At 37.2% G+C, this 23,401-nt stretch overlaps 2 protein-coding genes across 6 annotated transcripts in view; one reads left to right on the top strand and one right to left on the bottom strand.

The window, feature by feature from the left end:
- Nucleotides 1–23,401, bottom strand: part of RYR2 (ryanodine receptor 2) — a 769,122-nt gene that overhangs the window by 569,127 nt on the left and 176,594 nt on the right. For all 5 annotated transcript variants that reach the window (XM_037821856.1, XM_037821863.1, XM_037821872.1 and 2 more), the window contains exon 2: nt 788–907. In XM_037821856.1, the coding sequence (XP_037677784.1) occupies nt 788–907 (120 nt within the window). The remainder of the gene's footprint in view (nt 1–787; nt 908–23,401) is intronic.
- On the top strand, nt 22,022–22,942 carry LOC119523122 (mediator of RNA polymerase II transcription subunit 21-like). Its single transcript, XM_037821901.1, has 2 exons — nt 22,022–22,183; nt 22,892–22,942. Exons 1-2 carry the CDS (start codon nt 22,022–22,024, stop codon nt 22,940–22,942), a joined length of 213 nt encoding a protein of 70 aa, XP_037677829.1.

Genomic DNA, 23,401 nt, shown 5'->3' with positions numbered 1-23,401 from the left:
TTCAGCAGGTGCCTTCCAACTAGTCTCCCTGCTTCTACTCTTGCTCTCCCTATATCCTCTAATCCATAAAAGAGCCAAAACAATCCTTTAAATATGTAAATCACATCACACTCACCTGCTCCAATGGCTCTGCAATGGGCCCCCCTCACACTAGAAAGCAATCTTAACGCCTCACCATGCCTCTGAGGTCCTACTTGATCTGAAACTTGACCTTGAAACCTGATCTCCTATCACTAATCCATTCATTCAACAGCCACAGTGGCCTCCTTGATGGTCCTTAAACATCCTGCAACTCATTCCTAACTTAGGCCTCTTGTATTTCCTGGTTCCTCCTTCTGGAATGCTAAGAACATGGTACTAGTCACTTCCTCACTTCATGTCTGTTCAAATGCCACTGCCTCAGATACGTCTTCCAAAGCACTCTGTGCAATGGTGAGTCCACCCCTTATCTCTCTCAACCCTATTACTTTGGTTTTCTTCATAGCCCTTACAGTTCTGAATTAACATATACTACTTATTTACTTGTTTATTTTTCCACTAGGGTAACAAACATCACAAGAGCAGTGACTTCGTCTATTCTTATTAAGCATCATATCCTAGGTGTCTACATACAAGAGGGGCTCAATTAAAATTTGTTCATATAATAAGGATAAAAAAAAAAAGAGTTCATATCTCCCTGTGTGTGTGTGTTAGAGTGTGTGTGTGTGTGTGTGTGTGTGTGATGTGCAGTAGTGTCTATAAAAAACTTTAAAGCCATTAGTAAAATCCTCAAAAGGCCTTATCCTACCTTGGAATTGGAAGTGGACTCCAAGAAACAAAGTCTGTTGCCAAATCCTTCTGCTGCCAAACATAGTTTCTGTTGTTCTTTGTGGATGGTTGCGGTACATTGCAGAACCACTTCATCATCCTGCAAAGGGAGAGAAAAAAGAAAAAAGAGGGATTTGATATGACTAAATGTATTCTAAATCAAATCTAGAAGAGCATTATTTTAGTGCATTTTAAAGTTCAGAGCCAAATGTAAGAACAACCATTAACAAAAACTACAGAATCAATTCCTTGAGAAAGTTCTACTTGCAGAAAGGTAACTTGGGGGGAGCGGAGGTGATAACCATTGCAGGCAATCGATAGATCAATAGTTTTCTCACTATCATTAGTGACCCCCAAAGGCAACCTGCCTAGCAGTAAAATACAGAATATCCACAATAGCACTCTTACACACTGAGTTTAAATCATCAAAATTACCAAGAAATTATCCCCCATATTCCCAAGACATCAACTATCATCAAGAATGAAACAGATTCTAATAGCAGACATACACATTGTTTCAAAACTAAGTATAGAAAAACAGGTCAATAACAGAGCTTTTGTGTTCAAAGTGACCAGAAAAGTCACCTTAGTTCAACCACATATTGGCTACTTGAATCAGATTTGAAATGACCATGGGTTGCTTAAAAAGGTATGGAGAGATGATTTGTTAGTTCAACCTTCTGAAAGGCAACACTGGTTTTTAATCGAATAATTAAGCAGGGATTACAGGAAAAGAAAGACATAGGAAAAGATGATATATACAATGACTCAATAAAAGAAGCATATAAGACTGCAAGAAGCATGGACTTTAAAATCAAGATCTGGGTTTCCATTCCAGCTCTGTCACGTACTACGTAATGTGATCTTAGGCAAGGTACTGAATCTCTAAAATGATGAGGTGAGACAAGGTACCTTACACGATGACTGACATACCAAAGGCCCTCAATAGGCCCTAAATAAATGAGCATTACTGTTATTTTCCAAACAAAGCATCTCACCTTAACAGATTCTAACTGGTAAATTTCTAAGAAGTCTAACCATTTACATTTTAACATTTCAACCTCAAAGCAACAGGACACATAATAAGGTAGCAAAAGAACAGCTATCTTCATCAACTCTCACAATTAGATCAGAAGTAAAATAGGACATACAAGTATGCCTAGAAAACCTTCACCTTCGTGGGAAGGTGAAAGTGATGAGAAACAAGACTTTTTGGTTAACCTGAAGAATATCCCATATAAATCAGGAAAAAAAGCAACTCTCATTTGCATTGCAAACTCTTGTATACTTTACTTTTGTCTTTATTTCCTATGTTGTAGCCTCAGTACTAAGTAGTTGTAGCTAGCTTAAGCTCCCAGTCATAGCTGACGCCCAACCTCTTTAAAAATGATTTCCCACCTATCCCTCCAGGTGCTCATTAATTTCCAGCCAACATTCAAAACATTCAATTGTTATATTTAAAAGCTGTTGGCTAAAAAATGGCATTATTTTCATATGATGAGTACATCTGAATATAAATGCATGTTCAGTGTGGCTGTAATAAAAAATAATGAAATACTTTTGGAATTTATATCATCTACAGGATGAAAGATACATTACGTTTTCAAAATATACATTGGCAACAAGAAGGACGTGAATTGTACACATGTGCTCAATACCTTTCTAAGTGCCCACAGCCTTCTAACGTCTTTAACCCTTACCGTTTGGAACTAACTCTAAAACGGAAACTTCACGCTTTGATAAGATAGGCTCCTTTGGAAGGTGGAAGTTCTCTACCTATGATTTAATAAAATAAATAATTACTTTAATGGGCAAATTTGGAAAAAGGAATAAGAGAACATAGCAAGATGGAGGGCAAGGTGAAAAAAGCAAACAAGTGGCATAGGGGACAGGGTAAGAATAACAGTGCTTTTCAGTAAGCCCCAAAAGAAAAGCAGGCACACACCACATTTACCAAAAGGATACTATATGCCTGCCCTGGCATTATCTGATTTTATTTAATCCTCCCACAATACTCCTGTAATACAAATATTATACACACATATTTAGATAAAGAAAATGAGACTCGGAGTAACTTGCACAAATAGTACAATCTTAAAAGTTGTACTACATACCTAGGGTGAAGAATCACACAAAAAAGAGCTCAACAATATCTGATCAGTTAAACACAGGCAATTCTAAAGGTCTAGAATAAGTTGAACCAAGTGTCAAAGAAGAGCCTTAGCACAAAGCCAATCAACAATAAAACCCCAGGCAAGAGAGAGAAACCAACCTTTAGAGTAAACTCGTAAAGATAATTAGATGCCTAAACATCAGCAAAAATTACAAGCCATGCCAAGAAACAGGAAGATACAACCCACTCATTCCACTCAAAGGAACAAATTACAATTTTCAAGTTTACATACAAAGCACCAGAAATGAAAGAAAAAATAGATAAATGGGACCTCATCAAAATTAAAAAACTTCTGTGCATCAAAAGACTTTATCATGAAAGTGAAAAGACAACCTACTCAATTGCAGAAATTATTTGAGAACAAGATATCCAATAAGGGTTTAATATCCAGAATATAAATAGAAGTCCTACAGCTTAACAATAAAAAGACAGACACCCCAATTTAAAAATGGGCAAAAGACTTAAATAGACATTTTTCCAAATAGGAAATATAAATGGATAAAAAGCACGTGAAAAGATGCTCAAAATCACTAGTTACTAGGCAAGTGGAAATCAAAAGCACAACGGGATACCATTTCACACCTATAGAATGGCCACAATTAAAAAAACAGAAAACAAACAAACAAACAAAAAAGAAAGAAAACTACAACAGTGGCAAGAATGTAGAGAAACAGGAACACTCATTCACTGCTAGCGGGAACGTAAAATCATGTAGCCGATGGGGAAGACAGTTTGGCAGATCCTGAGGAAGCCAAGGATAGAACTGGCAATTCTGCTATTACGTATATACCCAGAAGGACTGAAAGCAAGGACTCGAACAACACTTGCACATCGACTGTCACAGCAGCATTATTCGCAATTGCCAAAAGATGGAAGCAACCCAAGTGCCCATCAACCTATATATGGATAAAAAAATGAGATATATACATATGCTGGAATACTGTTCAGCTACAAAAAGGAATGAACTCCATATGCATGTGACAACATGGATGAACCTTGAGGACATTATGCTGAGTGAAATAAGTCAGACACAAAAAGAAAAATACTGTATGATCTCACTGATATGATCTAATTATAATAAGCAAACTCAAGAGTCAGAAACTAGAATGTAGGTTACCAGGGATAGAGGATTGGGAGCTGATGTTTAATTTCTGCAGAATGTCTAATTCAGTTGATTGTAAATGTTTGGAAAGGGATAGTGGTGATAGTAGCACATTACTGTGAGTATAATTAACAGTGCTGCACTATGTATGTGAATGCAGTTAAAGGGGAAGTTTTGAGCATGTATGTTACTAGAAGGAAAGTTAAGAGGATAAAACATGGGACTGAATAACACAGTGAACCTTGTGGATGATGACTGCAGTTAACAGTATAAATATAAGAATGTTCTTTCATGAATTACAACAAATGCACAACACTAATACAAGGTGTTAATAACAGAAAATACACCTAATGTAAGCTACAGATTATAGTTTAATGGTATTATTTTAATTCTCTTTCATCACTTTAACAAATGTACCACACATATGGGAACGCTGTATTTTTTTACATGACTTTCACATAAATCTACAACTTTTCTAATTAAAAAAACGATATTTTTTTTAAAAAATATTATGCTAAGTGAAAGACTGCAAACACAAGGTACTACATATTTCATGATTCTGTTTGTATAAAATGTAAATATAAATAAATCTATAGACACAGAACTATATTAGTGGTTATGTAGGGCTGGGGAAGAAGAGAGGGATTTAAAGGTGACTGCTAGGGGGTATGGGGTTTTTCTTTTAGGAGTAATGAAAACGTTCTAAAATTGACTGTGGTGATGAATGCACAACTCAGTGCTTATACTAAAAGCCACTGATGGTACACTTTGGATTAACTGTATGGTATGTGAATATATCTCAAGAAAACTGCTTTAAGAAAAAAACAGAAATGCAGATACTGATTCTGCAGGTCTTAACTTAGGTGGGCTGATTCTTTATTTCCAACAAGCTCTCAAGTATTGTTGAGGAGCAAGGCTCCAGAATGGTTCCCAGAAAGGATATGGAACCTAGGAGAGATATGAGTAGTCATTTATAGGAGTTTGAGGGTAATCCATAATAGTTGAATATTAAAATGAGTATGTTGACTTTGGACAGAATCAGAATCAGGATACTTGTGGATAAGCCTATTCATACATGGTACATACCAACTCTATAAGGGAAAGGAACAAACTGAAATAATATATTAATCTACCTATCAAATTCATGAAGCCAACTCACTTTTGGAAAAGATTTCCTTCAACCTAGTGCCTTAACATTGTGTGAAAAAGTTCCTGGAAATGAAGCATTAAGTATAGGAAGAACTCTTCTGCATCACCGAGAGAGGCTATAAATACAACTTTTAATCAGAATTCAACTTTGAATGGTAGAATCTAACCTGACATCCTCATAACTACTTGCCAATTTACCTAAGAGTTGTTTTTTTTTAGGCAATTTATTGCAATACACTCACACAAAATATATAATCCATCCAAAGTATACACTCAATGCTCACAGTATCATTATATATCTGTGCATTCATTGCCACAATCAATTTTCAAACACTTTCATTACTCCAAAATAAAGACAAAAATATAAAAAATAAAAAATGAATAAAAAAGAAAACCAAAACATCCCATACCCGTTATCCCCCCATTATTTATATTTTTTGTCATTATTTTATTACTCATCTGCCCATAAACTGGTTAAAGGTAGCATAAGTCACCAGGTTTTCACTATCACACAGTCACACAATAAAAGCTATATAGTTATACAATCATTACCAAGAATCAAGGATACTGGATTACTGTTCAACAGATTCAGATATTTCCTTCCAGCTATTCTAATACACTAGAAACTAAAAAAGGAATAGCTATATAATGCATAAGAATAACCTCCAGAACAACCTCTCGACTCTACTTGAGATCTGTCAGTCATCAAAGCTTTATTTTGTTCCAATTCTTTTCCCCCTTTTGGTCAAACAACATTCTCAATCCCACGATGCCAGGTCCAGCCTCATCCCTGAAAGTCATGTCCCAGGTTGCCAGGGAGACTTATACCACATAGAGGGGAGGGCAGTGAGTTTATCTGCAGAGTTGGCTTAGAGAGAGAGGCCACATCTGAGCAACAAAAGAGGTTCAGCAACAAAAGAGGTTCCCTAAAGAGCTGTTTTTATTTTATATTCTGGTAAGCAAAGGGTTTGTTTCTGACAAATAGTAAAATATACCCAGAACTTAATGGACCAAACACCAATTCACAAACTACTTGCCAGTTCCCTCCAAGTAACCCATCATTAATCTCAAAGCACATTTACCACCTGAGCCACTATAGTTTGAGAGCCTACTGATTATGTATTTGAGAGGTTTTGATAGGGAACTTTATATTTTAACTTACTGTAACCCATGTGTAGTAAATTTAGTCAAGCAAAGTGAGAACCCACAGATGCTTAAAGAGAAAGCCCCTGGAATCAGAAGCTGAAAGCAATGCAACCCGAGATCCAAGGACCAGCAGACAGACACCAGCCACGTGCTTTCCCACCTGACAGAGGTGTTCTATACGCCATCGGCTTTCCTTCAGTTAAGGTATCCTCTTGTTGATGCCTTAGTTCAGACACTTTTATGGCCTTAGAACTGTAAATTTGTAACCTAATAAATCTCCTTTATAGAAGTTAATCCATTTCCGGTATATTGCATTTGGGCAGCTTTAGCAAACCAGAACAGCTCCCAGGCCCTGAAGTTCATACTCATAATTCTCATTTCCTGCCTTCACATTTTGGTCACATGTGCCATTGGTGTATCTGAGTGCTTGAAAATACATGATGACCATCATTTTTTTTTCTGCCTTAGCCCATTAAAAACTAAAATCACCCTTAAATAATAGCCCTTTTATTATACTTTGTTTTTTGAGTCCCTATGTCTTACGTCTTAGTATCTTGCTAAGGCAATAAATATTGATTCAACTCAGAAGAAATGATATTCCATTGTCAAAACCTACAAAAATGGATTCTACTTATGTTCTGTTATCTCAGTTCTTAACATTTCAAAGCCTAACTGTTTTGATGATCAGTTATTAAGATATTGGTATTCCTGGAAACACTTGTACTTCAACTGCACCCCCATTTCATAAAACAAATGCCACAAGAATTTAAAGCAAGGACTTTAACAGATGTTTGTGCACCATCACTCTTAGTAGCGTTATTGATAATAGCTGGAGTAAGGAACCCAAATGTCCATTAGCAGATTAATAGATAAATAAAATGTGGTATATACAAACCATGGAACATGATTCACCTATAAAATGAAATGAGGTTTTGTTACATGCTGCATGTATGAGCTCATGTATGAACCTTGAAGACATCATGTTGAGTGTAATAAACTAGATACAAAAAGACAAATATTAAATGATTTCACTTATATGAAAAAAACTTGAATATGTAAATTCATAGAGACAAAGAAGGTCACCAGAGGTGGGAGTGAGGATGGGGAATGGGGAGCTAATGCTTAGTGGGTACAGAGTTACTGTTTGGGATGCTGGGAAAGTTTGGGTAATGGATGATGGTGATGGGAAAAGCACACTGTGAGTGCAATTGGTACCAATGAATTATGTACTTCAAATTGTGAAATTGTATGCTGTATATATGTCACCACAATAAAAACATTTTTAAAATAGACATATCTGTTGAATGAATGGATAAACACACAAGCTTTAATAGCTCTGATTCTAGGACATACAAATTTCACCTACACATGGGGATGGTATATGATAGGGGTTTGTAGCTTCCCTTTGTAACAAATAAAAATCAAATAACAGATACTCGGTTCCTTCAATCTTAAGGAATTCAAGAATGAGTTCCTAAATACTTTAGATGGTATCTCCCCACTCCACTTCCATATCAATTTCCTAATAGATGTTTAATAACAAGGAACCCAATTGTTAAATCATGATAGTTGTAAGTTACTTGCAGACAGAGATCACTTCTTTCCAATTACATAGGCCAAATTCTATCCATTTGTACATGTATTAGTTGGGTATTAGTTGGGCTGCAGGAAAAGGATCTGTTTTGTTTTCTGTTACAACCCCACTGTCCACTGTTTAACACTGTGCCTGGTAAATGTAATAAATGATGCTTATCACAATGCAGCTTGTGATTGCTCAGAAATATGTACTGCCAGGGGAATGGGTTGATTTCTTCTTAGAATTATCAAGTAAAGATCCTACTTAATTTCTAATTAAAGCTACTAGTATATGATCCCATTAAGAAATTTCACAGTCTCAAATACCCTGGAAATGAGGCAATATCAGAGGAAAATTACTTATCCTGTCTATTTCATCTCTGACAAATTTTAATATACCCCAAGTATCTGTAGCATCAATATTAAGCACAACTGGATTAATGGAAAAAGAGCAATATGGTCCTTCATTTTCCCCCAATTTCAACATAAACACAAGAAAACTTTGATTAGTATGCCCTTTTCATACTCAATCTAAGCAAGTCAAACATTGTATTGTTGAAAAATCAAGAAATGTTCATGATGATTCTGGTCATTTAAATATCATTCCAAGTGATTCATTCCAAATCATTCACACCATGCCAAGTACTTTCCTTAAACTCTTACTAGCCATGCTACAGCTGATCCTTTCCCTCAGTTACCTCCTGAAAATGTTTCCATAGTTAGCTCCAAATCAAAAGGCTTGCCATATAATTTACACTGTGGTTAATCAATCAAGCAGGTCAAGTTAAATTCCACTGAAGCAAGGTCTCTCATGAAAATAAATGCTTTAGTTAAAACCTAAGGCAATCATATCAATATTCACTTTAGACCACTACACATAGGAAGTGCTCAATAAATGTATGCTGAACTGAACTACTTTTATTAAATTCTCTTGTATTCTTCCAGTCACCTTAAAACTCTTTAGAACAGAGATCTAACACGCATGGGGAGAAGGCCAGCACTACAACACCACGTGCCAGGCAATTTTCAGATGAGTGACTAAGACGTGATTTCCATAACAAATGCTGCATGTCTGCTGAAACAGTACAACTTGGAAAATGATTACTGAACAACAACATCTGCAGCTTCTTTCAAACATTCATTCATCATTAAACAAATATTTACTGAGGATTTAATACGTGCTATGAAATTTTCTAAACACTAGAGATAATCACTGGACAAACCAGGGATCCCTGAACTCATTAGGTCTTCCTTCTGCTAGGAAAACAGAGACAATAAACAAACAAACAAATTTGTAATTTATGCCAGAAGGCCAGAGTCTATGGAAAACAAATTAACAGTATAAAAAGGAATCGAGGTGCTGCTGAGGTGGGGAGGTAGAAATGTCAGGGCCTCGTTGAGGTGGCGACATCTGATGAAAGACCTGAAGAAGACAAGGGAGTTGCCATGTGACTATCTGAGGAAGAGTATTCCAGGCAGAGGGAGCAGCCAGTGAAAGTTCGGAAGATGGAGCTTATTCAAGAACAGGAAAGAAGCCCTGTGGTTGGAGTAAAGTGAGGGAGAACAGGAGGAGAAGAAGTGGAGCCAGAAGCCAGAACATGAAAGGGCCCTGGGGCCAGCGTAAGATCTTTTGGCTTTCACTGAGTGAAATGGGGAGCCACCGCAAAACTTAAGTAGAGAAGTGACATTAATTTAGCTTACATTTTAAAAGGATCATTCTGGGTACTACACCAGATACAGCCAGCAGAGAGGCATGTTGAAAATATGCATGCCCTAAAATCCAGTCATTCCATTCCTAAGTAAATCCCTGGAGAAATTGCAGGAAGTATGAGGAAGCATACAGAAGGTTTGCAAGAGCATCATTTCTATAACAAAAAGTTATTAAAGCCCAAATGTCCCTAACTAGTAGATAAATTATGATATAGTCATAAAATAGTATCCAGCAGTAATGATAAATAAATTACAGCTATACACAGCAACATGGATAACTCTTCATAAACTTAATGCTGAGTTACTAAAAACAGAATGTCATGCTACAGAAGAATAGATACACAAAGTATAATTCCAATTATATAAAGGTAAAAAATGCATCTTTTTGTATTTTGGGGGCTTGCCCTTATGAAGCTTGTTACTGCAAAGGAGAGGCTAAGCCTACTTTTGATTGTGCCCCAGAGAACTTCTTTTGTTGCTCAGATGTGGCCTCTCTTAGCTAATTTGGCAGGTAAACTCACTGTCCTCCCCCACTATATGGGACATGACTCTTGGGAGTATAAATCTCTCTGGCAACGTGGGACATGACTCCCAGGGATGAGCCTGGACCCAGTATCATGTGATTGAGAAAGTCTTCTTGACCAAAAGGGGGAAAAGAAATGAAACAAAAAAAGTTTCAGTGGCTGACAGATTTCAAATGGAGTCAAGAGGTCATTCTGGAAGTTATTCTTATGCATTATATAGATATCTCTTTTTAGTTTTTAGTGTATTGGAATAACTAGAAGGAAATACCTGAAACTGTTGAATGGTAATCCAGTAGCTTTGATTCTTGAAGATGACTGTATAACTATGTAGCTTACATAGTGTGACCATGTGACTGTGAAACCCTGATGGCTCACACTCCCTTTTATCCAGTGTATGGAGAGATGAATAGAAAAACGGAACAAAAATTAAATGAATAATGGGGGGTTGTGGGAGATGGGATATTTTGGATGTTCTTCTTTACTTGTATTTTTATTTTTTCTTGGAGTAGTGCAAATGTTCAAAAATGGATTGTGGTAATGAATGCACAACTATGTGACGGTACTGTGAACAGCTTATTTTACACTATAGATTACTGTAGGGTATGTGAATATATCTCAATAAAACTGAAAAAAATGTATCAAATTAGATGATGTATTATAAAGGAATATATAAATATAAAGTGAAACTATAAGGAAAAGACAAGGCATGATTAACACAAAATTCAAGAGTGTGATTACCTTGGCAGTGAGGTGAGGGGGTAAATAAAGTTAAGTTTGTAAGTATTATTTACACCTAATACACATGCTATACATGTGTAAATATACTTATTATATAGACAGAAATTATTATAATTCATAATAGAAAAACGTGGTTTCCAAACATAACAATCCCAAATTGTCCAGTTTCCTTTCTCCAAAGCTAGAGTAGTTGGATATCACAAAACCCTGTAAGAGTCTATTTAAAATATGATAGGACGCAGAACCTAATTGTTAACAGGCATGTTAACTCATCATCAAATTCAATGGAAAATGGTGCTTGCCATCAAATTCAACAGAAGACACAAGAAAAACAACAGAATCAGCTCTACAATTGATAACCAAGGTATCGAACCATAAGGAATGGGCCAAGGAAAGCACGTTAGAATTGAGGCCATACATAGCCAATGTGTGTGGCAAGTGTTTGCAGTGTGGATCTACTACGCGGCACAGGGGCAGTTGTGGCAGCCCAAAGGATCCAAGCAGGTTTGGAGATCAGTAACAGTGTTCCCTAGTCCTGGAAAAAGAGAGGAACCATGACATCAAATTCCAGTCAAGTAGGCAAGATTCCGCAAATGTCTAGTTGGGGACTCCTGGCCAAAAGACATACTCTTTGCAATAAAATTAATGACACTGAAGCAAAACTGAAGATACAAATCTCTCATAAACTTAAAATGAGAGGGTATATGAAAGTACTGAGGCATGGGAGGGGCACTAAGTTGACACTATAGAAACGCTGGGGAAATATATTCTCCTCAGTGAAGTTTTATTTGAAGGGATGTGATCCTGTTGGAACTACAGTTTATCTAGTCCTCTATTTCTTCAGCAGTATATGAACCAAATGTCTTCTAAGGACCCTTCCGAACTCACATTTTATGGTAATATAAAAAAGGTGAACATAACAAATTCCTCTCCTGTGCAAATTCAAGGAAAACAAGTAAGCATAAATAAATATGCCTTTTCAATTGTTACTGTATAAGCCTGCCTAGCCTTTTTATTTTTTATTTTTTTTGTAAAAAGGAACTAAGGAATATTTCATGCCTAAGTATTCATGTTGTGTACGTGGTTTTATGCAAGGTGATAGGGCTATCTTTTTATCGAAAAAAGTAACTACAGAAGTAACCTCTTGTTCTGTGCTGATGAATGTTATGCAAACGTATATACCCAAAATGACATGTAAAGAGATTATGGATCAGGAAGCCATCATGAACAACATGCCTGCAAAACGTCAACTGAAGAGGAGCTGGACAGAAACACAAAAACATCTGAGATGATCAAGACTTTAGATGCTTCCCTTAACTTCCAACAGTCTCAAGTGGCTTGAGACTTTCCAACAGTCCAAATAGAAAGCACAATGTTTTTTCTGACTATATAAACATTCGTCAATGCCTTTCTAGTCCCAGATTACAGAAATAAACACTTTTCTAAGAAAGGAACTTTACTTTTTTCATCTTTAATATACTAAATCAAGAAATCCACCAATGCTGAGTAAATTTACTGCACTGATAAACCCATTGCTTTCCCTAACAGTTTTGACTGCCAACAACCAGCTAATCTAGAGTCCAACTTTGTTGGTTTCCTTGCCAGCTGGCAGCAATCTTCAGTGACTTGAATTCTTAGCTTCCTATCAACTAAGACTTAGCAAAAATAAAAACTAGAAACTTCTAGAGAGAAGGTCTTGGAGGCCTTTCTCAAATGTCATAGAAACAAAGAAGAACATAAAAGAAAACAGAGATAACACTTCACCTTAGGAACAGCCACAAATAATGATCACATTTTAAAAGGTTTATCTTCTCCTTGGAATTTAACATGTCTAAAATGTAAATCTTGTTTTAATTCCCCCAAATTTTGTCCACCCAATTCTTATCTACAATAAGTGACACTACCACCCAACCAGTAATTGAAACCATAAACCTTGGCACTGTCCTTATTATTTTCTTTTCACAAAATACCTAAATTCTTTCTGACTTCACTGTCATCACCCTAGGCCTACAATAAGTCAGCTCCCTCTCACGGTCTATCAGGCCCCACGGATTGTTTCCTGCCTCCCTCTGCCACATTTCATATCACTCTACCTTGCTCATTATACTCCAGCTACATATGCCTCCTTTTTATTCCTAAAATGTGCAAAACCCCTTTTGCCTTAAGGCCTTTGCTTGTTTTTCCCCTTGCCAAAAATACTCTGCCCCCAAATCTGTGCAAAGTGTGCTGTTTCCCATCCTTGTTACCGCATCATCCTATCTGTTTTCTCTAATCCTTTATGAAACAGATCACACATGTAATTGTTTTTATTTGTATTATTTTTGTTCATTGTCATCGCCCACAAGAATGTTATGATCCTAAAGAAAGGGAATCTGCTTATCTTGTTCACACTCTAACCCTACTACTTAGCACACAGTAGGTATTCAATAAAAGATAGTTGAAGAAAAAACAGATGAATGAATAATTTCTAAGGGTTTCAAAGGAAAAGGAGCTCTCATTTATTATATGCTAGCAATCCCTCTCCTCATCGAGTTCCCAAGTACTGTGCATTATCTCAGAGACATATCAAGGGCAAGACACACGTCAGTTTTATCAATTTATACCCATCCTAGAGCAGAGCTTCTGGCATAGAATGGTCGATGGATGAATGAATGAAGGGCACCACGAGTAGCATCATGCTTACTTTACAGATTAGAAAAAGGAGGCTTTGTGAGATTAAGTAATTTGGCTAGGGTTACACAGCTGGTAAATGGTTGAGTGGGAATAAAAGCTAGGTCCACTTGCTTAACCTCACTGCAATACTGCCTCCGGCGATGATATAAAATTACTGCACTAAAAGTCTGAGTAGGGATATGAAGTATTCTCTCCAGAAATTGATGCTAATACAATCCTCTGATTTCCTTTGATCAAAAGTTTTGATAAGCTTGCTACAGAAATAGGAAATACAGTCCCTATATGCCAGTAGAATTGTGTTAGTGAAAACTCAGAGAGAGCCAAATGAGAAACAAATTTAAAGAAAACAGCAAACAAATGTGTTTGAAAGGAGATGCAGCAGGCCATGGAGAGATGAGAAAGAGAAGGTTGACTATATCATTAACAGGTAATTAAAATTTAGTCAATAATTAAAATTCAGACAAAGAAAGGGTAGTCTAAAGTAATGCTACTGGATAGATTTCTAGGAAAGGACAGAGAAAAGCAAAGTAGAATAGAGATCAACACAGAGAGAAGAGGCAAAAGGGAGTTTTTAACTACAATTTTCGAGATGGAAAAATCAAATACTGGTTTTAAGTCTAATTTTCTCGGCTACTGTAGTAAGACGAATATATTAACACCCGCCACACCCTTTGGAATGCATCAAAGTATGTAATAAAATTGTTTGCTTAAAACGCAATAATTGATTTCTCAAGTTTCCTGTTACCCTGAAAGCCTAGGAGATGAAATAATGAATAGGCCCAGTGGTGTACCCAGTGGAGTGGGGGTTGGAGTGGGGGGTGGGGTTCAGTGCAAGCAGCCTGTCCTAGGTGCAGGCAAAGCTCTCTGTTGGGAGCTTTGACACAGTAATAAAACCAACAAAAAGTTGGTCCTGTTTTAAATCACTATGCACAGGCAATTCTAAACACTGTCAGTGAATAAGCTCCTCCCCACCACTGACTGCTCCCTCCAGCCCCTTCCAACCCACTCACTCCCTCCCCTTCCACCCCTCCAACTTTGTATGCCACTGAATGTTAGAACCACTAAATTATCATATTACTCAAGGAACGCTAGACACACTCATGCGCACACAAAGGCTGGTATATTAATGAGCACAAGTAGAATATCATGCAAATAATTTATGGATGAGATACATTCTATATCTATCCAGTATCCACCACAAAAGAAATGAGATATGTCAGGCCTGCATGTACCCATAAGACTTCATACAAAATAATTTGCAGTATCATGGTACAATGTATCTCCTCTATTCTTTAGTGAAATTTTTTCAAAATGTGTGAAAAAAATCCAACCACCCTCACAAATACCACCAAAGATTTAGTGACAGCAAACTCTCTTTAAGACTCTAGGCAAAGAAGAAAACGGTTCTCCAGAAACATGAGGCAGAGGAAATTTCTTTGTTCCTGTACTTAAATCCTTGAAAATAAGTAAGTTCTTTAACATTCTAACATCTGTGATGAAGGAAAGAAAAAAATGGGGTTAAAAAAAGACAAAAGGAATTAAAAAGCCAAAAAAGGCTTGGAAAAAATATGTGATATATGTAAACCATAACAAAGGAAGCAGCTTTAAAATGTTAAGCATTTAATTTGACTACTGTCTAGGGCTGCTAAGTGGCTTAACACACCAGAAATATATTCTCTCATAGTTCTGGAAGTCAGAAGCTCAGAATCAAGGTGTCAGCAGGGCCAAATGCTGTCCAATGCCTCTAGAAGAGGATCCACCCTTGCCGCTTCCCAGCTCCTGGAAGTTACTGGCAATCCTTGGTGTTCCTTGGCTTGTGGCCACACACCTCCACTCTGGCTCCATCTTCACATGGCAGTCTTCCCTCTGTGTGTCTCTGTCTCTGTGCCTCCTGTTCTCTTCTCTGAAGGACACCGGTCATTTGGATTCAGGGCCCACCCAACTCCAGGATGACCTCATCTTAACTAATCACATCTGCAGCAACCCTATTTCCAAATGAGGTCACGGTCTACTTACTGGCGGGTAGGACTTCAACATACCTTTTTGGGGAACACATCCAAACCATAACAACCTTCATCATCAGAAAACTGACATGCATGGAAAAAATCAGAACCAGACAGTCTGGACATCAGACATCAACAAAAGTGCATCTGTTTCTCTTTCCACTTAAAAAACTGTACAAGTAAAATCTATGCCTACGTTCCCAGCTGTGAAGTGACTGGAATCCCCTACTTGGTATTAAAGATTGCCTCATACATAGTGACTTGTTAAAATTCATCTTAATATATTTGCTGACTATAAGAATATTATTGAAACTCTTACAACTGTGTGGAATACAATCAAAGAAACAAATACTGAAGAAAACAGGTTTTCCTATTTGCACAGATAAAGTATTAAAATTAAACATGGAGCAAACGGTGTAATTTAGTACTCAATAGTATCTCCCATTCACCATGTCAAGGCTCAAGCATCAGGTATTCAGAGACCTAAGGGAGTGCCCAGTGGGCTGGCCCCTAGGGTGCACTCCAAAATTACACCTAGTCTACAAATATTTTTGTTACCACATTTCTATGAAAAATTAAATATATTTATGCTTACTATTCTGAAATGTTCAGCATCTATGCAAAGCAATGAGACCTGTATGTAAGTGTAAATATATGTATATATTATACATAACATATTGGTTTAAGTTGCATGCACAGTTTCAAAGGTTGAGAATGATCATACCCCATTTCTGAAAAATGGCTGAGATCACAGTGGACAAGTGGGAGAAATTCACAATAATTCATTCACGATACAATTGTATAAGCCATGGTAAAATTCTGAAGAGAAAACTGATTAACCAACCATTAGGATATTAAAAAGACTAGTTTGCTGTACAAACCACAAATATTACATGAGAAAAAAATGGAGAAGTAATTTTAGAGACACTTTTCAAGCTCTCAATCCATATATCCAAAACTCATTATTTCAAAATAAGGCAACTTAAAGTTCTGAGGACACTGTGCTTTCTTCTATTGTATATAGACTCTCTTTTAGGTATTAGTTACATATACGCCTATATGACCTCCAGCAAATGTATTTTTCTGACATGTACAATACAGGGCAATTTTTAAAACTAGGATAACAAAAATAGAACAGTAGTCTGGAGAGATACATAGTGTACCAACTGAAGTAGAATAAACACCAGAGAGGTTTCAGTAACAATATGGAACATGGTATATTATTATTCATAGAAGCAATTTTCATCTCCTCTCTAGGACATGTTTTGATACATATCTCCCACATGCATGTATATACAGGGCTTCAGAGCTCTGTACGTACGTACATAACATCCATGTATGGATTCATAGGTTTGGTTTTGAAGAATTACTGAAATATTAGTTTGGAATTTCAGCCTGCAGTTTATTTCTGCAAGTGGTAAACCTTAGATTCTGTTCTTGCTAATTATAAATTTAATTATTTAATTAAAATGGAGATTACCATTCAGTATCAGTCACCATAACCAACTTATTTTTACAGGCCTTCAGTAAATTACCTCACTTTTCTTCCAATCAGTAACTATTTAAATGAGTGCTTTTCTCTGGCCTCTGATGAATCAATGAACCAGCAAATTATACCTGAGCAATTAACTGTTCTTGGTAAGAGCCAGGCTGTACATTCGTGCCACAGGAAGCAAGTACAAGTTAAATGGAAAATCTCAGTTCTTCTGCTATTTTCATTTATCTGACTCAGATATGATAAAGATTAACAGAAGGTTAACTTGTACAAGAAGCAAAATCGTGATACAAATTTTAGTACTAGATTTTGAAATAGAAAGTGTGGAATGAAAAAATGTTTACAACAGGTCAAATACAGTGAATGGAAATCATGAAAGTTGCCGAGATAAAGAAGCACAGAGCATCTGTGTCACAGAAGTTCTGTGGTTGTGCAAAGGGCATAATCAGAAACCAGGAACTGAAGGCCTTGTTTCTAGCACTCCCATAACCAAATGACATCACTCTGTCCTCAGTACTCTCAGCTAAGTGAAAACAATAAGTTATGTAATAATTTATTATCATTTACTTAAATATAATCATTACTTAATAATTTATAACAACAATAAAGAATAAAAATTACGTGGAAAGGGCATTACTTTTGAACCAGATAAGCTGGGGTTTGAACCCCAGGTCTCCTTTTACTTGTCTCTGTGAATTAGTTTGTTCATCTATGACATAGAGATAATACCTACAAAGAGGCTTGGAGGGTTATTGCAAGGGATTAAATTAATCAAAAATATAATAGTCACAAATACTTAGGAAAGGGCACCCAGAATATAAAAGACGATTAATAATTATTACTTCATCATTCCTAGTTTTGTAAGGATTAAATTCACTCATCCAACATATATGACAGCAAACAAGACAGAGTAAGTGCCTGCATTCATGGTTTTACATTTATGGAGGAGATAGATAATAAGCAAACGAATAGTTATAAAATTTAGCACTGGTTAGTGATAAGGGCTAAGAATAAAGGGGACAGGGTAGAAGGATCAAGACTACTGACAGGTGTTATATGATAGAGTGGTCAGGAAAGCCTCTCTGAGAAAGTAACATTGAACAAAGACCTAAACAAAGTTGGGAGTGAGCGTGTGGAATATTCCAGGCAGGAAAGAGCAGCGAACGCCGAGGCCGTGCATGGAGAAGGGTTGGTGAGCTCAGAAACAGCTTTGGGGCTGGTGGGGCCACAGCACAGTGAGTGGGGGGTGAGTGGAAGGAGGTGAGAGCAGGGACGTAGCTGCCCCAGATCCAGAAGGGTCACAGCAAGGACTCGGGGGTTTAGTTCAAGTATAAGGGGAACCACTGGATGGGTGTGGGCAGGGAAGTGAAAGACTCATTTCCACTTTAAAAGAATCACGCAGGCTGCTACATTGGGAGCAGGGAGACTAGTTGAGAAGTTGTAAGTGTATTCCAAGAAAAAGATGACAGTGGCTTCTAGTAGGATAACACCTGTAGACGCGCTGGGAAGTAGTCAGAATCTGGATATAGTCTAAATGTAGAGTTGCCAGATGTGCAGATGTGGGATGGAGTCAGAGGGGGAAAAGAATAATAAATGGTAACAGAGGTACTGTGTACTGAAAGAGGGAACACTGGAGGAAAAGTAGGTTTCCAGGGAGGAAATTGGGGGGAGGGGGGGTGGCATCAAGTTTTATTACAGTAGTTTATTATAGCTTTTGGACATCCAAATGAGACTACAAGTAGGCAACTGGTATACAAGTTCAGAATTCAGGAAAAATTTAGGCATCATCCACATACGGAATGTACGTAAAGACATAATACTAATTGATATCCCTAAGAGAATAAATGTATAAGTAAACATGAGAGGATCTACAAGCAAACTCCGAACTTTGGTGCATGCCAGTAGCAGAAGGTTGGAAAGAAGGGAAGAATTCAACAAAGGAGAATCATAGGCAATGGCTCATAAAGTAGGAGGAGAATCAAGAGCCAAGTGAAATAAGCTGTTTACAAAAGAAAAAGAAAGAGTCAACCACATGGAATGCTACCCAGAAGTTGCACGAGAGGAAAGCTTAAAGTTGCCATTATGTTTGACAACATGGTGTTCACTGGTGGCCTTGCCAAGTGCCATTGCAGTGGAGTGGTGGGGATGAGATCCAAATGGCGTACGTTTAAGAGAGACTGAGAGGAGAGGAGGTGGACAAGCAAGAACAGACAGTTTCCCCTTCTTTTATTATTAGAGAAGTTGTGGGTTTACAGAACAATGTTATGTAAAATACAGGCTTCCCATACCATCCCAGCACCAACACTTTGCATCAATGTGGAACATTTGTTACAACTGATGATAGCATTTTTCTTTAATTGTACTATATTTTTAACAGTAGTTACCTTTGTTATAATTGATGAATAATTATTAAAATTGTACTTATTAACTTTCATCCATAGTTTACATCAGGTATATTTTTCCCACATACCATTCTATTATTCACATCTTGTATCAGTGTCATACATTTGCTATTTCAGAGAGACTGGGAGGAGGGGAAGTGGACCAGCAAGAACAGACAACTCTTTTGAATTGTGCTACAAAAGGAAGTAGAGAAATGGTACAGTAGCTGAAGGGGGATATGAAACTAAGAAAAGAAATATTTTGAGGTTTCTCCACTATTCAGGCACTCTTCTGGGCACCATGGAGAGAGGTGAACAAAACAGACGAAACTGCTCTCATGGGAGTTGTAACTGGAGAGAGACAATAACCATCTGTAACAATGTTGGGGAAATGCAATGAAGAAAATAAAGAAGGGTGAGGTAGAAAAATGATAGGAGCTAATATTTTTTAAAGGCCGTACAGCGACAATCTCTCTGATAAGATGACGTGTGTCTGTATGAAGTGAGGGAGCAAGCCAGGAGGATATCTAGGGGAAGGTTCCAAGAAAGGTGTTCTTGGCGTCATATGTTTTTACACTGAAGAGAATAATCCTGAGAAGATCCAATCAAGTGTAAAAGCGGGTGACTGCAGAGAGAGAAGGGACAGGTTAACTCCACCTGAGAGCCACAGTATAGTTTGGGGGGGGGGGGGGGTGGCCTCAAAGGAGCAAAGGTAGAGTTCAGGACACGTGGGCTGGTTTAATAATGGGAGGATGCAGACGTTCTCTTACAACTGCTTCTCTTTTCTCAGTGAAATAAGAAGGTCATTTAGCTGAGAGTGAAAAGGGAAGAGGGAGTTTAAGAACTAGAGGACAGAAAACTGCCCAGGGAAATGTAGGACTGAGGTTAGAGGCCTTAAATTTTAGATGACACATTTAAATGAGATAATATCAGAAGGCTCTCAAATGCTATGGAATATATAGTATTATAACAGAAAATGGAAGGAGGGAAAATGGCTGAGTACATAAAATGCACTACTAATGAATGCTCAAGTTGGACATGCCAAGTTAAGTATTCTAGAAATGGCTGCAACAAATGCCCCCATAGCACCAGAGTCCACTGGGAAATGAGAACAAGAGGATAATTGATTATAATAAAGTATGTAAATGCTGTGAGAAGAAAAAAAGAAAGATCAGCTAGAGGATTACATAGAAGGGACAAGCCACATCGGGAGTGTCATCACGGCCTTACCGCGGTGCCCTTGTCCCTCTAGCTTTTAAATGTAACAGACTTCTGAGGAGCTGTTGTAATCTGCTATACAGTCTGCCTGCACTCAGATTAATGCATCCCACTACTACTCAAAAGGCTGTGTAGTTGCCTAAAAAAATGTACTGCCACAAGATCAAAGCGTAAATGACTCTGAAAATCTTGGCGTAGACTACTGGATTTTCTCATCGGTACCATGATTTTCAGCATATATCACACTTCTTGTTTATGATACTCTCTTCTCCCACAGACTACATGCTTCATATGCTTGCCAACTCAGTTATCTAGAATATATATATCCTAGAATATAATAGCTGCTCAATAAATGTTTGAAGAATAGATGGACAGGTGGATGGATGGATGGAAGAAAATGATGCAAATAAAATTTACATTAATAAAATGCTAACTAAGGTACAAAATAAAGAGAAAAAAAAAATAAAGAGAAAGCAACTCATAGCATTTCCCATCATGGGTGATAATATTTTGAGGCACCCATTGTAGAGGAAAGAACACTGAACTACAACTCAAAACACCTGGATTAAAACATCAACTCTCTACTTTCTAGCTGTTTGAATTTGAAATAGTCCATTTCAGTGAGATTTAATTACCTCATACATAAAAAGAGAATAGTTAAAAAAAAAAAAAAAAACCACTATGCTGACCTACCTCACATGATTGCTACAAATTAAATAAAACAAATGAAAGCCCTTTGCAAACTGTGAAGTATCATACAATAATTGGCCAATACTAACAGCTATACAACTGTTAACTTGGATCAGCAACAGAGGTCAGAAAGCAATTAATGGTGAGAAACCAAACCCATGTGATCTCACTGGGTTTGACAGGATCCATGAAAGACAGACAACAGCATTAAGCAAGACAAAGCTTAAAAGAAAATGTAAAAAGACATTCATTATCAGGAAGATGAAAACCACTTTTCATTGGACAAAGAAATTGCTAACTTTCCACAAGCTCTCAAAAATTTCATCCAAATGTAAATGGGTACTGTAAAACCTATGGTTTCTGAGATCCTATATCAAGGACTCTCAAGTCAATTTTTTTTTATCTTTAGATTGAGAAATTATCCAAGAGGGCATTCAATGTCTAACCATGTCTGTTTAGATTTTTAACATCAAACTGGATTTTTTAAAAGCGTCTCTGTTAGGATAGCATCACAACTCTACTTTTATAAGTTTCTTAATCATGAAAGTTGGGTCCCTTCCTTTCTTTTAAATAAAATATGCAGTTATATGAAAACATTCTTTTCTGGATTTTCTAGCCATCAAAAGCTGTAAAGTTGATGGTGGATGAGCTCACACAGCTGCAAGATGCAGTGAACTGGCTTGCAGATCGGTTTTGGAATACCACTGGAATGTTGCAGCGGTGTGGTCCTCCTGCCTCTTTTAGTAATATTCAGACAGCAATTAACAGAGATCAGCCAGCTAATCCCACAGAAGACCATGCCCAGCTTTTTTTTTTTTTTAATTAAATTCAGTTTTATTGAAATATATTCACATAACATACAATCATCCATGGTGTATAATCAACTGTTCACAGTACCATCATATAGTTATGCATTACCACAATCTATTTCTGAACATTTTCCTTACATCAGAAAGAATCAGAATAAGAATAAAAAATAAAAGTAAAAAAAGAACACCCAAACCATCCTCCCCATCCCACCCTATTTTTCATTTAGTTTTTGTCCCCATTTTTCTACTCATCCATCCATACACTTGATAAAGGGAGTGTGATCCACAAGGTTTTCACAATCACACTGTCACCCCTTGTAAGCTACATTGTTATACAGTCTTCTTCAGCAGTCCAGACTACTGGGTTGGAGTTTGATGGTTCCAAGTATTTACTTCTAGCTATTCTAATACATTAAAATCCAAGAGGTGTTATCTATATAGTGCATAAGAATGTCCACCAAAGTGACCTCTCGACTCCATTTGAAATCTCTCAGCCACTGAAACTATTTTATCTCATTCTGCATCCCCCTTTTAGTCAAGAAGATATTCTCAGTCCCACGATGCCGGGTCCAGATTCATCCCCGGGAGTCATATCCTATGTTGCCAGGGGGATTTACACCCCCTGGGAGTCGGGTCACACGTAGCGGGGAGGGCAGTAAGTTCCCCTGCCAAGGCGGCTCAATTAGAGAGAGAGAGAGGCATGCCCAGCTTTTTGCAGCAATGACTGCATGAACAGCAAAAGACATTGATGTTTTGATAGATTTCTTACCCAGTGAAGAATCTACAGTGCCTTTACAGGCCGCTAGCCTGTAGAAGCTACAAGAAGAAAAGCATGAAGCTGCTACATGTTGGGAGGTGGTTGTTTCTCAAGGGGATATGCTTCTGGAAAAGAAACAAAGTACACTTGCGGATACTGCATAATTACAGCTGAAAACAAGAGTGGTACCTATAGCCAATCTCTTCCAGACTCATAGTACCATTGAACATGCTATGGTTGAAAACAAAATTATTTCAATGAAACTAAGAATCGTGTGTCAAATTCAGATGTAAGCCTTACAGCATCAAGTAAGCCTTTTAGAAACATTAGGCACTATGATATGTTACCTTTTAAACTATTTTTAATAGTGTCCTGTCTTCACTCTTGATAATAAGATTATAAAATTGTGACTGAACCAGTTTTAAACCATCATTATACCATCATTTTTTAT

This window comes from Choloepus didactylus, chromosome 2 (genome assembly GCF_015220235.1).
Source record: "Choloepus didactylus isolate mChoDid1 chromosome 2, mChoDid1.pri, whole genome shotgun sequence".
Taxonomy (NCBI): domain Eukaryota; kingdom Metazoa; phylum Chordata; class Mammalia; order Pilosa; family Megalonychidae; genus Choloepus; species Choloepus didactylus.
This window is presented reverse-complemented; position numbering and strand designations above follow the sequence as displayed.